Genomic DNA, 14,630 nt, shown 5'->3' with positions numbered 1-14,630 from the left:
ACATAAGTCACCAACATGCCCATGGCCAGACTTTGGTGCCTGGGGGTGGGCACTAATTTGTATTGTAGGAAGATTTTTGTAAATAGCATTTTCTAATTCTGAGAGTGCACCACTCAATAGTGAAGGGACAGTACCATCCAGTGCCCCACTCCCCTCTTTAGAGGCAGGCATGTCCTGCCAGTTCATCCAAGCTGTAAAGTGATTAATGATATGAAGGACATCCAGTAATAAAAACCATGACATAAACAACAACAAACTAGCCAGGAGGTGAGACTTGTCCAAGCAGGTGAAAAATGATGGTGATGATAAAGCCAATATAACTTAAACTATTTACAACAAAACAAAAACAATACCGTATGTTTAATTGAATTTCTTGAAGGATATCAAAAATACAAGTTTGATCTCTTTGAAGCCAGTTAGTTTCTGTAGGACGAGCAGAAAGTTCTCTACGGTGGACAAAGAACTAATATAGTTTCTGCAATCTTCCAGTGTATAGTTCTTAGCGTGACAGTCAACCAACTGAGGAACAAGACAATTACATAATATATCTTCAGCTACCATTTTGAGATTTGGTGTTTTGATTTCAGAATCAACCTAGTTCCCAAAATGGCACAATTTCTGAATGGTGTTATTCATTTAGTAAAATGGCAAGTTCTTCAAGTCAGATACCTACTAAAGAAACAGAATTCATGTTAATGAAATCCTAAGACCAGAGCCCATCCATAGAATCCTTGATGTCATATTTCATGTCTTGTCTTTTCTTATTAATGTAATAGTTCTCTCCAGTCTTTCTGATATTGCTAGTAACTTGCCTGGCTATTTTCTTGTGAACCTCTCTTTTGATTTTCTCTTTCACAAATCTGGGGTCAAATGTGGAACTTGTTATACTTGTAGCTCTCATGCTTTGACTCTCAATTAGTTGCTCCTCTTTGTCTAACGGACAACTTGTTGCTTCTTCACATTTTTCATCTGACTTAACATCTTTCGATTGTGTTTCTTCGGCTTCTTTGACAGAATTACTCAGAGTATTTTCACCATCTTTTTTATCTGTAGATTCTGCAGTGTTAGGAGATTGGTTTCCTTCAACAAAATCTGCTGCACAATAATAAATATCATCATCAACTTCTTGGATGACATCACAATCTTTTAGCCAAGCTTCGATAGATTTAGATTTGGAATTTGTCTGTTGTTTCTCTTTTGGATTATTCTTACTTTGTTCTTCAACACTTTCACTTTCAGATTCGTCTTCTTCATCATCTTCTTTAGTTTCATCAAAATCTTTCAAAACACCAATATCTTTCAAGGCCTAGAAAAAAAAACACATATATATATCAGGATCCTTTACACATGTGCTTGGCAAGAACATAATAAATCATGCAAAACTGAGGCAAGTTTCGGCTAAAATGATCCTCAAAAAATAATTAACCATTTCAGAAAGATAATAATTTGCCATGAGTCAGAAATTAAGAAAAAGAATTATTTTATGCAAAACATAAATAACGACAATAATGATGATACAACACAAACATTTAAATTGATTATATTTATGTTGTTTTGCATGGAGATATTTCGCTATTGCCCCTGCAAACATGCAGATTAGAAGTAAAAAAAAAAAAATAATAATAATAATAATCCTCATCCTCCTCATCATCAGCATTTAGCATCTCTATTCCATGCTGGCAGGGATTAGACGGCTTGACTGGAACTGGTAAGCCAGAGAATTGCACCAGGCACCAGTCTGTTTTGGTAATGTTTCTACTGTTGGATGGCCTTCCTAAAGCCAACCACTCCATAGTGTGTACAGGGTGCCTTTTACATGTCACAGATTAATTTCAGAACAATGTAGAGTTCTGATAAGTTATTTATTTGTCAGCTGGACAACAAATAGAAAAAGAGACTAGCTAGGCTGCTTTCTGTAGATGGGGTTGGCCAGCAGTTCTCATGCAACCACCTTTGGCTGAATCAGCCAGACATCATATGAGGTCCTTTGGGAGGTTAATAAAAAACTTGTCAAGTGATTGATTGGCATAGTAATAAATTTGTAAATTCATAAACAAACAGTGTTCATCATCCTCATCATCATCATCGCTTAACGTCCACTTTCCATGCTGGCATGGGTTGGACGATTTGACTGAGGACTGGCAAGCCAGAAGGCTGCACCAGGCTCCATTCTGATCTGGGAAGGTTTCCACAGCTGGATGCCCTCCCTAACGCCAACCACTCTGAGAGTGTAGTGGGTGCTTTTTATGTGCCACCAGCACGGGAGCCAGTCAGGTGACACTGGCATCACCACGCTCGAATGGTGCTTTTTACGTGCCACCGGCATGGGAACCAGTCAGGTGGTACTGGCAACAACCATACTATATAAATATAAACCAGTGTAGTCTTCTCTCTTGCACACTGCAGGAATTAGATGTTGTGTGCAAGAGAGAAGACTGTGCTGGTTTGATCATGTAATGCGGATGGATGCCAATAGCTCCATAAAGTGCTTTGTAGAAAGTGCTGATCTCTGAGATGTATCTGGCCATGTAAAACTATTTTGACAGACTTGGACAAAGTTGAGTACCTTGCTCAAGACACCTTACACGATAGTGGCAAAATGAAAACCATTAAACCTTTCTGACAGTGGTCCAATACTTAGCTCAGTGGTTCCCAATGGGTGATGGAAAGATTTAGAGGGGGCATTGAAGAAAAGTGGGGTGATAATGGGGTGGATGTAAAAGCAAACAAAATAATGGGTTAATTAGGTTAAGCTTAATTTGTGAAATTCATTTCTTTTAAATTTGCTGCAGAAAATGGTCTATGTTTGTGGTGGTGAAGGGGGCAAGGCAACGTTAGGAATGTGGTCTGGGTGCCAGCCAGAAAAAGTTGGGGAACCACTGGCTTAGATAGTTGTGGAAATGATGTGAAGATTGAAAATGTTACCTCATCAAATGGCTCTGCAATATCTTTAGTAAAACCACTGGCAGCAATTTCAACATCCATTGAGTCAGTTCGGCTGCAAAGAATTGAAGACAGTGTTGGACTATTTTGTCTACTTCAGAAAAACACAAGAATATTTTGAAATAGTTATCAACAGATTATTATAGGTACTGTAACCTATTAAGTTGCTGGGGCATCAGTAAACAGACTAACACATAAAGTCAACCTACCAAGGATCATCCCACTTTAAACTGGATGGAAATCAGCCATTATACGAGGGGTGCTGAAAAGTTCCTGGCTTTTGGTAAAAGAAAATATAGGAGGATCAGTTAATTATGATTTTATCCAGCATGTTCCCCTCTTAGATTCACACACCTTCCTAACACCAACTACTTCTGCTGGGTGGTTGGTGTTAGGAAGGGCATCCAGCCATGATAACCCTGCCAAAACAGATACAGAAGTTTGGTGCAGGCTCTTGTCAAACCATCCAATCCATGCCTTCAGTTTTTCTAAGTTTTGTAAAAGACCTTCAAAGATTGGTCCCCGAACCAAGCCTTTCACAATACTCTTAAAGCCATGAACAGTTAATTATGATTTTATTCAACATATTCCCCTCTCAGATTCACACACTTATTACAGTGGCCCTTCAGTTTTTCTAAGCTCTGTAAAAGAATTCCAAAGGTTGAGCCTCCAACCAGGCCTTTCGTGATACCCTAATGTGAGGAACTTTTCAGCACCTGCTCATGAGGTGACATCATCTGTCAGTTACAAAACTCTCCAGCTATACACAGCAGTATGGGAATCTGTTAACAATGGTATGGACTTGGTTGACAAATATTACCTTGGCAATAGAAGAAATACTGACCTTATGGTTAGAAATCTACTAATCGATTTGATCAGCTGTAATAGCTCTCATTAAACACTTGAAACCAGATTGATGCTAGAATTTTGTTAGTTTTAAAACTTAGTTCACATAAAAGTTACTTCTTTTCCTTCTATCATTTACTCCTACACATGAGACAAGACACTTGTTTTGCTTTCTTCAGTCCATCAAATAAACAATACACACAGAAAATCCACTTGTATTTCTAAATGAAGAGTTAAGCAAGCTATAAGAAGACTAAGACAGAAATCTGTAGCAAAATACACAAAAACCCCTTCTCATGTGTGTGAAAGTTTATCTTATTAAAATCACAATGATTCACCATTGTTATTGTTGTTGTTGTTTTCCCCCAGATTAATGTCAGTTGGCATCCAAGGACAGTGATGTACAAATTATGTTCACACAAAGCTTGAGTGTCTGAGCCACTGAATCAGAAGTTAGTGGCCCATAAATTCATAACACAACTAACCCTAATCCTACCCCTAACTTTCAAACAAGTCATTGAACACACCCCTAATCCTGCTTCAGAAAACATTCTCTTTTATGGCTTGCTGTCCTAAAAATAAGATATATTTTCTCTTTTAACCCTTTAGCATTCAGATTATTCGGTTAAATATGATGCTTATTTATTCAGTGTTTTGAATTAGTCATGCATTATCTTATAGCTTCAAGATTTCAATGATGAGATTGTATATTTTTAGAATGATATTGAAGGGTAGATGTGAAAGGTTAAATCTTGCCAGTTTGAATATAAAACTGATTGAATATTTGGGCCAATTACAGCCAGTTTAAATAACCTTGTATGGAGCCCTGACAGTCATGAAAACATTAAAAAATAACATTTTAAGACAGATTTCCTGATACCCTTACCTTATATCAGCAAATGTGGGGAATATTTCACTTTCATAATGATATTTTCTGAGGAAGAATTCTTTTATACATTGCACATCTCTGTTAAAGTACCTAAAATAGAAGATGTAACAAAGTTTTACATTATTTCATTAAAACAGAAACGACACACACGTTTTCCTCAAAGCTTCAACTTTATTATAAATACTATATTTCTACTATGGATATATATACACATATATAAACAGGATATAGCACATGCATTCACACAGACAATTATAACAATCTAATATCAATTTTACTAATACACAAACAAACAGAAGTACACACATGTACAAACAAATACAGAGACCAACAATAAAGTCTTTATATGGCTGCTTGATCTGTAAGAAAAAGCAGCCAAATTTTCTGTCAAATCACACCATCACTCTGCTAAAATCAAATTTGACATCGACATACAAAACAATATAAAAAAAACATATAAAATAACACAAACATACATATGTACACACACACACACACACACTTCATAGGTTACTGATTCTGTTGTGTTCATTTTCATGTTTTTGCAATAATTATTAATTATCGCAGACCAATTAGACCACCACTATCAACAATAACATCGTTGGAGTTTGGAAGGGCATCCAACTGTAGAAACCATGCCATAACAGACAATGGAGTCAGGTGAGGCTCCTGGCCTTACCAGCACCGGTCTAACCACCCAATCCATGCCAACATGGAAAACAGACTTTAAATGATGATGATGATGATTTATAAGACAATGAATATTTAAATTCAAATTCAAGTCAGTGAAACAAGAATTTAGACATAAAAAAATAACACTATAACCTACCATTCAGCATTGTGGTGAGAGACTGATATCATTTGAGGGAAATCAATCATAGTCACTTTACTTTCATCATTTATCATCAAATTAAATTCGTTAAAGTCTCCATGAATTACACCACAGTTGGCCAAATCTACTATCATCTGCATCACCTGGTTGTAGATTTCTCCTGCGTCACCAACATCGTGAACTTGGCACCTGAACAAAATTAAAACACACTTTTTACTTCAGCAGTCACATAGAGATCAATTATTTAACCCTTTAGCATTTAAACACCGGCCATATCCGGCCCAAATATTGTCCTTGTTTTATGTTCAAACCAGCCAGATCTGGCTTCTCATACCTACCTGACAAAGTCATTTTTAAAAATAAACAATCAGATCAAAATATGTACAGCAGAAGTGATAGGATAATAAACCATACTAACAGTGGATATGCATCAATGAGTTCCATTATAACTGCATGCCTGTTGAAATCGATGGGTTTAGGAACTGGAAATCCACGATTGTGAAGGGCCTGAAATAGAACACAAAGACAAACATGGTAAATTTCATTTATTTGGCCAACATTGTTCAAAGAATATTTTTCTGTACATGTGTGTGTGTGTGTGTGTGTGTGTGCATGCATTGTGTGAGTATGTATAATATATAATCATCATCATCATCATTTAATGTCCATCTTCTATGCTGGCATGGTTTGAAGTTTGACAGGAGATGAAAATTCAAAGGATGCCAAGCTCAACAGTCTTCTTTGGCATGGTTTCTACAGCTGGGCATCCTTCCTAACACCAACCACTTCACAAAATGTAATGGGTACTTTTTACGTGGTACCAGCAACAGTAGTGAGGTTGGCAAATCTGTCTTTCACTCTGGGAGAGAGTCCCTTTGTTACCAAGAAAGGTAATAGCTCTCTGAACAGCATAGAAAGTGACTGTTAAATGATAATGATATATATAATAAATAAAAACATGGACACCGGTTAGATAAGAATCCTTTTGATTCCTGTTTGTATGTCTGATGTGATCTTTATTCTACATCCATCTTTTCATGCTAGTATGGCTTTGATCAGTCTCATAACTTGTTCAGATCCTTCACCATCCAGTGCACACAGTTATAAGAAAATGGCTAATATTTGGTATTAAAAACAGATTTTTATATTTCCTATTTTCATTAATTTTCTTCCCCCGACAATGTCAGAAAAATCCTGATGAAAGTTAGCCTTAGAAGCCAGTGAAATCCACCAATTCAGACACTCACCTTCATGTAAGCAAACTCTTTCATGGCAGCAATCCGAGAAAGATAAAGCCACGAAGCACTTTTACGGTGTTTATGGTAATCACGTTTAATCTTCAGCTGACGGAAAGATGTTCTGCCCAGTCTGTAGAAAGAAAAAGGACACAAATCATCCAATACATCACATTATTTTGTTGGAGTTGTGAGAACAAAATATAACACATTATAATCATCAAATGGCCATTAGGAAATTATTTTTTCAGCTCACACAGTTGATTCCAAATCTGTTAATTTGTTGTCTTCCTCCAACCAATCCTATTAACTGAAAATGTTGGCTCAAACTGGGTTAGTTGCACTAAGTTACAAACTAAATCAAATTCCATGCTGGTCCTCCTCCTCCTCCTCTACATTGTCATCATCGTCATCACCGTCATCATTTAACATCTGCTTTCCATGTTGGCATGGGTTGGATGGTTTGACAGGAGCTGGCTAGGCAGAAGACTGCATCAGGTTTCACTCTGTTTCGGATTGGTTCTTATGGCTGGATACCTTTCCTAACACCAAACACCCCAGAGAGTAGATTGAGTGCTTTTTATGTGGCACCAACACAGGCAAGATATGTTTCGACATGCTTTTTTACAGCTGGATGCTTTTCCAAATGCCAAATACTTTACAATGTGGACTGGATGCTTTTTATGTGGTACCAGAATTGGTAAGTTCACCAAATAACTTGCAAGACAAAGATCCTTTTAGAGTTGGGGAGTATTAGAGGTAGCGGCCTTGTGCTGGATGATGAGAGGTTAGAGTGTGACAGAGGGACAGAAACAGCTGTCTTGTTGTAGAGGAGATACATGGAGTGAGAGAGAGAGAGAGTGGGGTACAAAAACAGATTACCCTATTAAATCTTTCTGAAGATGAGACATCCTCCTCCTTGCCACACACACACACATCTGCTTAAGGATGGTGCCATAATAAAATACACTCAGCAAATACTGTCAAACAGTTGGTGTTAGGTAATGCACACAGAGTTACTACATCTGATATGTCTTATACTTAATTTTTCTCTCAACACACATTTTGTTGTACATGCATACTGACATTGCATATCTAGTGAAGCATGCTGGCTCATTTCTTTCAAGCTTTTGCTTGTCCTCTGCGGTCACAGCCACATTTCGCTACTATGTATCATAGCCCTTTTGTATACAAGCTTTATACAATCTGCCCTTCACTCAGAGGGAGAGGCCCATTGCAACCAAGAAAGGTAATAGCTCTTTGAACAGGAATGGAAAGCAGATGTTAAATGGTCAACAAAGAAACAATAACAATAGTGTACACACAATACGCTAGCTCCATTATGAATTATGCTATTCTCATTGGACCCACCAATCTCTTTATTATGTACCACCATAATCTAGAAAATAGCACTAAATGATCACAGGTCACATATAAATCAACTGGAAGTGTGAGGTCAAGAGTTTGTTGTTGGCACAGAAAGTATCAACCCACACAATCTGTACCACAGATAGGTTAACTCTTTTTAAACCAACCTCTCTGAAACTGCAACTGGTTCTATTATACAAATTGCTGTTTTAAATGTGATTTAAATTAAAACCTTTCACCAAAATTTCATGTTAATTTATGTTCCAAACACCAGCTTAATAATGGTTTCAAATTTTGGCACATGCCCAGCAAGTTCAGGGAAGCGGGTATGTGGATTACATCAACCCCAGTATTTGACTGTTACTTATTTTATCGACTTCGAAAGGATGAAAGGCAAAGTTGACCTCAGAACATAAAGACAGATGAAATGCCACTAAACATTTTACCTGGCATGCTAACGATTCTACCAGTTTTCTGCCTTACACCAGCTTAATAATGACAAAGTTATTTTACTAAATTCTTTATTGTTTTGAAAATTAATTGAAACAAGGGCAGTGTATTTCAAAAGAAATAAAACAAAAGGATTGACAAAAAAAAATATCATATAATAAATTTCTTGTACCTTTGTAATTTTAAGACATACTGTACTCCAGATTCTGTAGCAACAATATAGACATCTGCAAAGAAAATTTAACAGAAAATATATAAGTATTATAACATTCCATAGAATTGAGTGGTGTTTGTCCTATTCAAGAAAGAGTATCTTTTACAAATGTGCTTTTGTGAAACTGAAGATGAATAAATTTATTAAGTATGAAAACTTCCAGAGAAACTAGGGTGCCATCCACTACCCCAACCACCATACTTTCTGGATTCTTCTGGAAACATTTCACAGGGAAAATATAAATTGGATAAAAGCTGAAATCAGCTAAACCCCCCCACACACACACACACACATATACACCAGCTAGCAATTGTAAGGAAAAACAATTCACTCATTGTGAGCCATCTATATGATATTATGATTGAAGAAGTGTGGAACTGTGTCCAGTTTATTATTTTTTTTTCCATGTTATTAAAAAAAGTCATATTACTTTGAAGAAATTATAAATGAATATTAAAAAATTCTTAAGCTATAAAGTTTATTTGTATAGTAAACATAAATTATAATGCTTAATATTACAAGATTTGCTTCTGTTTTAAATGTCAACTTCTGTTTGAATTCCATATGTAAACAAATAGTTTTTCTTCGCATTCAGAAGGTATCTATAAGCCATTCAAGAACACACAAAATATTTTCGTCACTTTGAAATTGTGACCTGTTCACTGATGTGTCAAAATATTTTCGTTGCTTTGAGATCTGTTCACTGGCAAAACTTCACCAAATTCTGTCAGTGAACAGGTTGCAGTTTCAAAGCAACGAAAATATTTTGACACAAATGAAATTTAAATGTTGAAGTGAAACTAATGGCTTTTGTGTGTTCTTGAATGGCTTACAAAATCTTCTACACTACAATTGTTTTTGTTTCAGCACACGATCTCACATCAAGTCACTTGCTATGCAAGTACCTCTCCGTAAAAAAGTGTAATAAAATGAAAAAAACAAAACCGATCTATCTATAATATAATTAACGAAGTGTAGGACTGTGTCCAGTTTTTTGTTTTTTCCCCCCACGTTTTAAAAAAAATCATATCATTTTGAAGAAACTATAACAGAGTCTTTCTCCAATTCATGTGCAAATTGTCAATTTACTTTATAACTTATGTATCATATCTATATGTATATATAATATCAATATGCGCAATACATATGCTAGCAGAAAACTGCATAGAGGGCAGTTTTTCTGCTAACACTTCATCAGTAAAGGGAGACAATTAAGACAAATTAGATTAAGCCAAAGTTTTGTTTGAAACTTACCAGATTCTTTACCAACACCAATTTGATTCCCAATAGAAGATATCACACCTCGATTTGTAAAAACCCTCAGAGCTAGATAATCATATCCACTGTTAGTTAAACGATAGCCATCATCTGAAAGAAAACAGGTACATGATAATTAAAACTATAAATAAACTAGGATGCGTAGAGTTAGCTACAAGGAAAGACTTGGCACCTCTGTAACAAATCATTTTATATGTTCAAACATATTGCTGTCCTGGGTATGACTAAACTACATTTAGTAGTGGGGTCCTGGATTGGGAGTTCCAGGGTTTTGAAAAATGAGGAACTACCTCTTAGCGCCTATTGTTCCTAGGTCTACTCTGACCCGGAGTAGCAGCACCAGTCAAGGTTCCTACCTTAGAGTGCTTTGGAAAAGGAAAAGGCAAGGGAAGTAACCATTTCAGCAAATCAAAGAATGGAGTCCCTAAGTAGTCCAGTGTCATCTTTGACACCCTCCTAGCAACTCCAGAGTAGATAGAGCTCCCCAGCCCTGTAAGGCAATTCACCTAGGAGAAAGCCACTCCAGTGTAAAACCTACAGCTGTCTTAGCTCACTAAGCCACTGTAGTCAGACCTAAAAGTCTAAAGAGTGAGAATGGATTGAGCAAAGTGACTCTCACTTTAAAGATACTAAGTGCAATCAAAAGGACAAGTCCTACAGCCTCAAAGATCAGTTTACATAGCCATTTGAAGGCATGCTGCTCTTTTTCATGACCTTCAGACACAAAGAAAATGCCATCATCAGAAGTTACACAATCATAGATCAAGCATACTTAAGGAATATGTTTACTTGTAGAAAACTTTAACATAGAAATATAGGCTTCAAATTTTGGCACAAGGTCAACAATTTCAGAGTAGAAGGTAAGTCGATTGCATCAACCCCAGTGTTTAACTAGTACTTATTTGATCAACCCCAAAAGAATGAAAGGCAAAGTTGACCTCAGCAGAATTTGAACTCAGAACATAAAGACAGACAAAATGTCATTAAGCATTTTGCCCAGCATGGTAATGATTCTGCCAGCTCACAACCTTCTTTCGACACAGAAATATAGGTTTTAAATTCTGGCATAAGGCCAGCAAGTTCAGGAGTTGGGGGGGGGGGGTCGATTACATCTACCCCAGTGCTCAACTGGTACTTATTTTATTGACCCCAAAAGGATGAAAGGCAAAGTTGACCTCAGCAGAATTTGAACTCAGAAGATGGATGAAATGCCACTAAGCATTTTGCCAGGCATGGTAACGTTTCTGCCAGTTGGCTGAATTTTTTAACATAGAAATATTGACTCTAAAAATATTTAAACTCATTTTCTATCCTATGACAGAAATCTGAATTGGCTTTGTAGACTAACAAACTTCACATCAACTTCCAGTTAGTTTGGTGCTCCACAAATAAGTTTGTCTTTATTAATTTTTTCAATTCTGCCAGGTAAGTAAACTCGAGGATGTTTACTGCTCTTCAATATCTTACTAAAAGTAGAATCCAGAATTAGTTACTGGACATCCTGGAATCACAAACTTTCTGTCATAATTCCACAGATGAGATTCTTCATGATTCAACCCACTGAGCAACTCATTATCCTTACTGCATCAAAAAACCAACAGGAAAGGCTGGGTCAAAGAAGGAACTTCAAATTCAACATAGCCCTCAACGTAATAGAAATAGCAGCCAAATCTCCTACAAACCACACCTTACTGTGTTAAAAATAAAGACATATTGGACAACAGATAGGCATCCGTTGGTCTTCAAAGACCATGAATCTGTGATTAGAGAATTTGTATCAGATGCTGATGATGGCGCAGTGTCTGCACAGGCCCACACAGGAACGGCAATCCTGCATGCAATGACTGTATCTGACAAAGTGCTCCACCGGCACCACTGACTTATCTTTTCTTTCTTTGGTGGCAAGTTCCAGTTTCTCTTCCCCTTGGGTAATATTTGTCTCCAACATGGGCAATCATTTGTGACCTCCTCCAGTCCCAGGATGTCCAGATCTACTAACTTCATATCTCTCTTGCATTTGATGACCTAGTCATAAATATCACTACAGGATGTTCCAAGCTGGAAGCCTTTGATCATAAATTTGCTTGACGAGGCTGACCTGGGGCTATACAAAAACAACATAAAAAAAAAAAGAGATTTTAAGCAGTCTTACATCCTTTACTTCGCTCGTAACAAATCAAACGATGCTTGCAGAGCTCTCGCAAAATTTTGAAGCAGCCACCATGAGGGAGGTTAGCAATAGAGGCAATAAGAGGAGCAGGAACTAGTTCATGGTTCTTCATTCCCATTTCAACCTTGACAAGAAAATAAAAATTAAAGATTATGTGGGTATGGTCATTAAATTGTCTATATAAAGAATTTCATTGGATCTATTTACATTCTGCAAATTCTACCATTGCCCTTTCAGTACTGCCAGTCACCAGACAATTTACCATTGACATTCACCAATTCTTCTTACCACTGTCCACTTTTATTTCTATCCATCTCTTTCACCCTAATCTAGCAACATATTCTTCTTCTTCACACCTATCCACCCTGGGCTTTTTTTCTCTCATCAGTCTATCTGTTAAGTCACCCTTTTTGTCATATTGTCTTCAGTAAACAGACTCACCACTGTACTTAGCGTTCCTCAACCTGGAGAAAGCCTTTGACAGGGTACCTCAATTCTTCATCTGATGGTTGCTGCAGAAGCTAGATGAATGGCTAGTGAGAGTCATTCAAGCCAAATACAGGAATGCTATCAGCAAAGTGAGAATTAACAATGTGTATGGCAATGAATTTAACGTGCAAGTAGGAGGTCATTAGGGTTTGATTATCAGTCCCCTCCTATTTATCATAGTCCTCCAGGTTATAATGGAGGACTTTAAGACAATTTATTCCTCAGACCAAACTTATACAAAACACCAGCACGATTTTTGGTTGTTGGCCTTCTGGCTAAGTTACTCACGTAGTATTCCTGCGTTTCATACAACACAAATAACGACTGTGACAAAAAAAAAAAAAATCCCAAAATTTCAATTATTTTTACACCCCTTCCCCGCCTACACACACACATATACTTTCTGTATCTCTTTTTTTTTTCTCTTGGGGTATGGAGCATCGAAAGACAGTTATTCCAAACTCTGCTTTTTGGTCTACATTGTCCATTATGTATTTCCTTCATAAATCGTGATTTAGGGAAAAATATACTGCTATTTCTAGCAGGTTGACCAATCACTAGGAAGCTTCCTCGTGTCTAGGGCCGACTTAACAGCAACATAAGCCATAAGCCTCTCCCGATCAATGCACTCGGGTTTCTATATACATAACCATAGCTTTAGGGTAAGGGATGGAAACTGTCAAGTGTGCACATATCTCAAGACCTCCATGCCTGTGGCACCTAAACACTATCAGCAGAGTGATGTGTTAGGAAATGAAAGAATAAATAAACTCGACCAGTATTTGTTTACATTTGCAGTACTCTCCTCTCCCCATCCACAAAAACCATCCGAACCAATATCTTTGGAAAAAGACGAACTGTTCTCTTACTTCCCTATATATTAACATATGGATGTAGATTCATATAACTTTACAATTATACACACCCATCTAACATAGTTCTCAAAATCTACTTTCACATTTAACAGACAAATTTCAACAGTTTTTCTTAGTTCCTTCAAAATATATTTTCATAAATAGAAAATTTAAAATACGTTGTTGGTGTTAAGATCATTACTGGGTCAATACGACAGTTATTTTTATTGAGGAAATAAATATAAGAAATGAAGATTTCACTTTTAAAACCTCTAAAACGTAGAATTAGTTTTCAACACAAAGCAAGGAAGATACTGTCAAAATAAAATAGAATAAAATACACTGTTTAATGTGAAAGAAAGTATACACTATCAAAGTATAAAAATATTATTATTAGATACACACACGTGTGAGCTGAAGTCTCGATCGTTACAAAAATAGTTGATCACTAAAAATAACCATATACTCACAGAAGTGATAACCCGGAAATCTTCCTGAGTTAAATAACGAAGTAATGTTGCATTCAGTTTACCCATTTTTAGTGGAGTCTATTAAATATACCAAGTAATTGGAAAATTTTCATGAGGAACGTTATGAAATAGTGAAGTTCAGGTTGTTGCCGGTGCTCACTAAAAAAACGTCCCTCCTACGTAAATGATCTCAGCTGCTTTTTAAGTTACTTTTAAAGTTTAATTCCCAATTTTACTAACTAGAATCCTTAAACACTGTACACATTGAATAATAATTCTCGAATCAATCATGGTGTCTTTAGCTATTACAAAGATACTGAGTGATACCTGTGACATATAGGGAGCCTCTAGTGGCCGCTCAAACTGCTAAAAATAATAGCCAAATATCCTTGAAATAACCTACCAACTTAAAAATAGGATACATTAGGATATATAATCCTAAAAAGACGGATCTGTCACTGCTGATATGTTATAGATTATAGGTATGCTCAATAAGGGTCGTTCTTAGACTAAACAACAACATCAAGGTTCTCTAAGAGATGTTTCAGAAACTCCTAAACCCTGTTGGTTATTGCAATTTACTTCATAAGTT

General features: G+C 36.6%; 1 protein-coding gene across 1 annotated transcript; it reads right to left on the bottom strand.

Annotated features, from left to right (window-relative positions):
- Nucleotides 1–345: 345 nt before the first annotated feature.
- Nucleotides 346–14,199, bottom strand: LOC106881539 (uncharacterized). The gene is made up of 10 exons (XM_014931963.3): nt 14,039–14,199; nt 12,208–12,349; nt 10,032–10,145; nt 8,736–8,790; nt 6,758–6,878; nt 5,929–6,017; nt 5,508–5,699; nt 4,676–4,768; nt 2,926–2,998; nt 346–1,306 (listed from the first exon to the last, which is right to left on the bottom strand). Exons 1-10 carry the CDS (start codon nt 14,102–14,104, stop codon nt 704–706), a joined length of 1,548 nt encoding a protein of 515 aa, XP_014787449.1. The 5' UTR covers nt 14,105–14,199; the 3' UTR covers nt 346–703.
- Nucleotides 14,200–14,630: the final 431 nt, after the last annotated feature.

This window comes from Octopus bimaculoides, chromosome 25 (assembly GCF_046866305.1).
Source record: "Octopus bimaculoides isolate indiv1 chromosome 25, ASM4686630v1, whole genome shotgun sequence".
Taxonomy (NCBI): Eukaryota; Metazoa; Mollusca; class Cephalopoda; order Octopoda; family Octopodidae; genus Octopus; species Octopus bimaculoides.
This window is presented reverse-complemented; position numbering and strand designations above follow the sequence as displayed.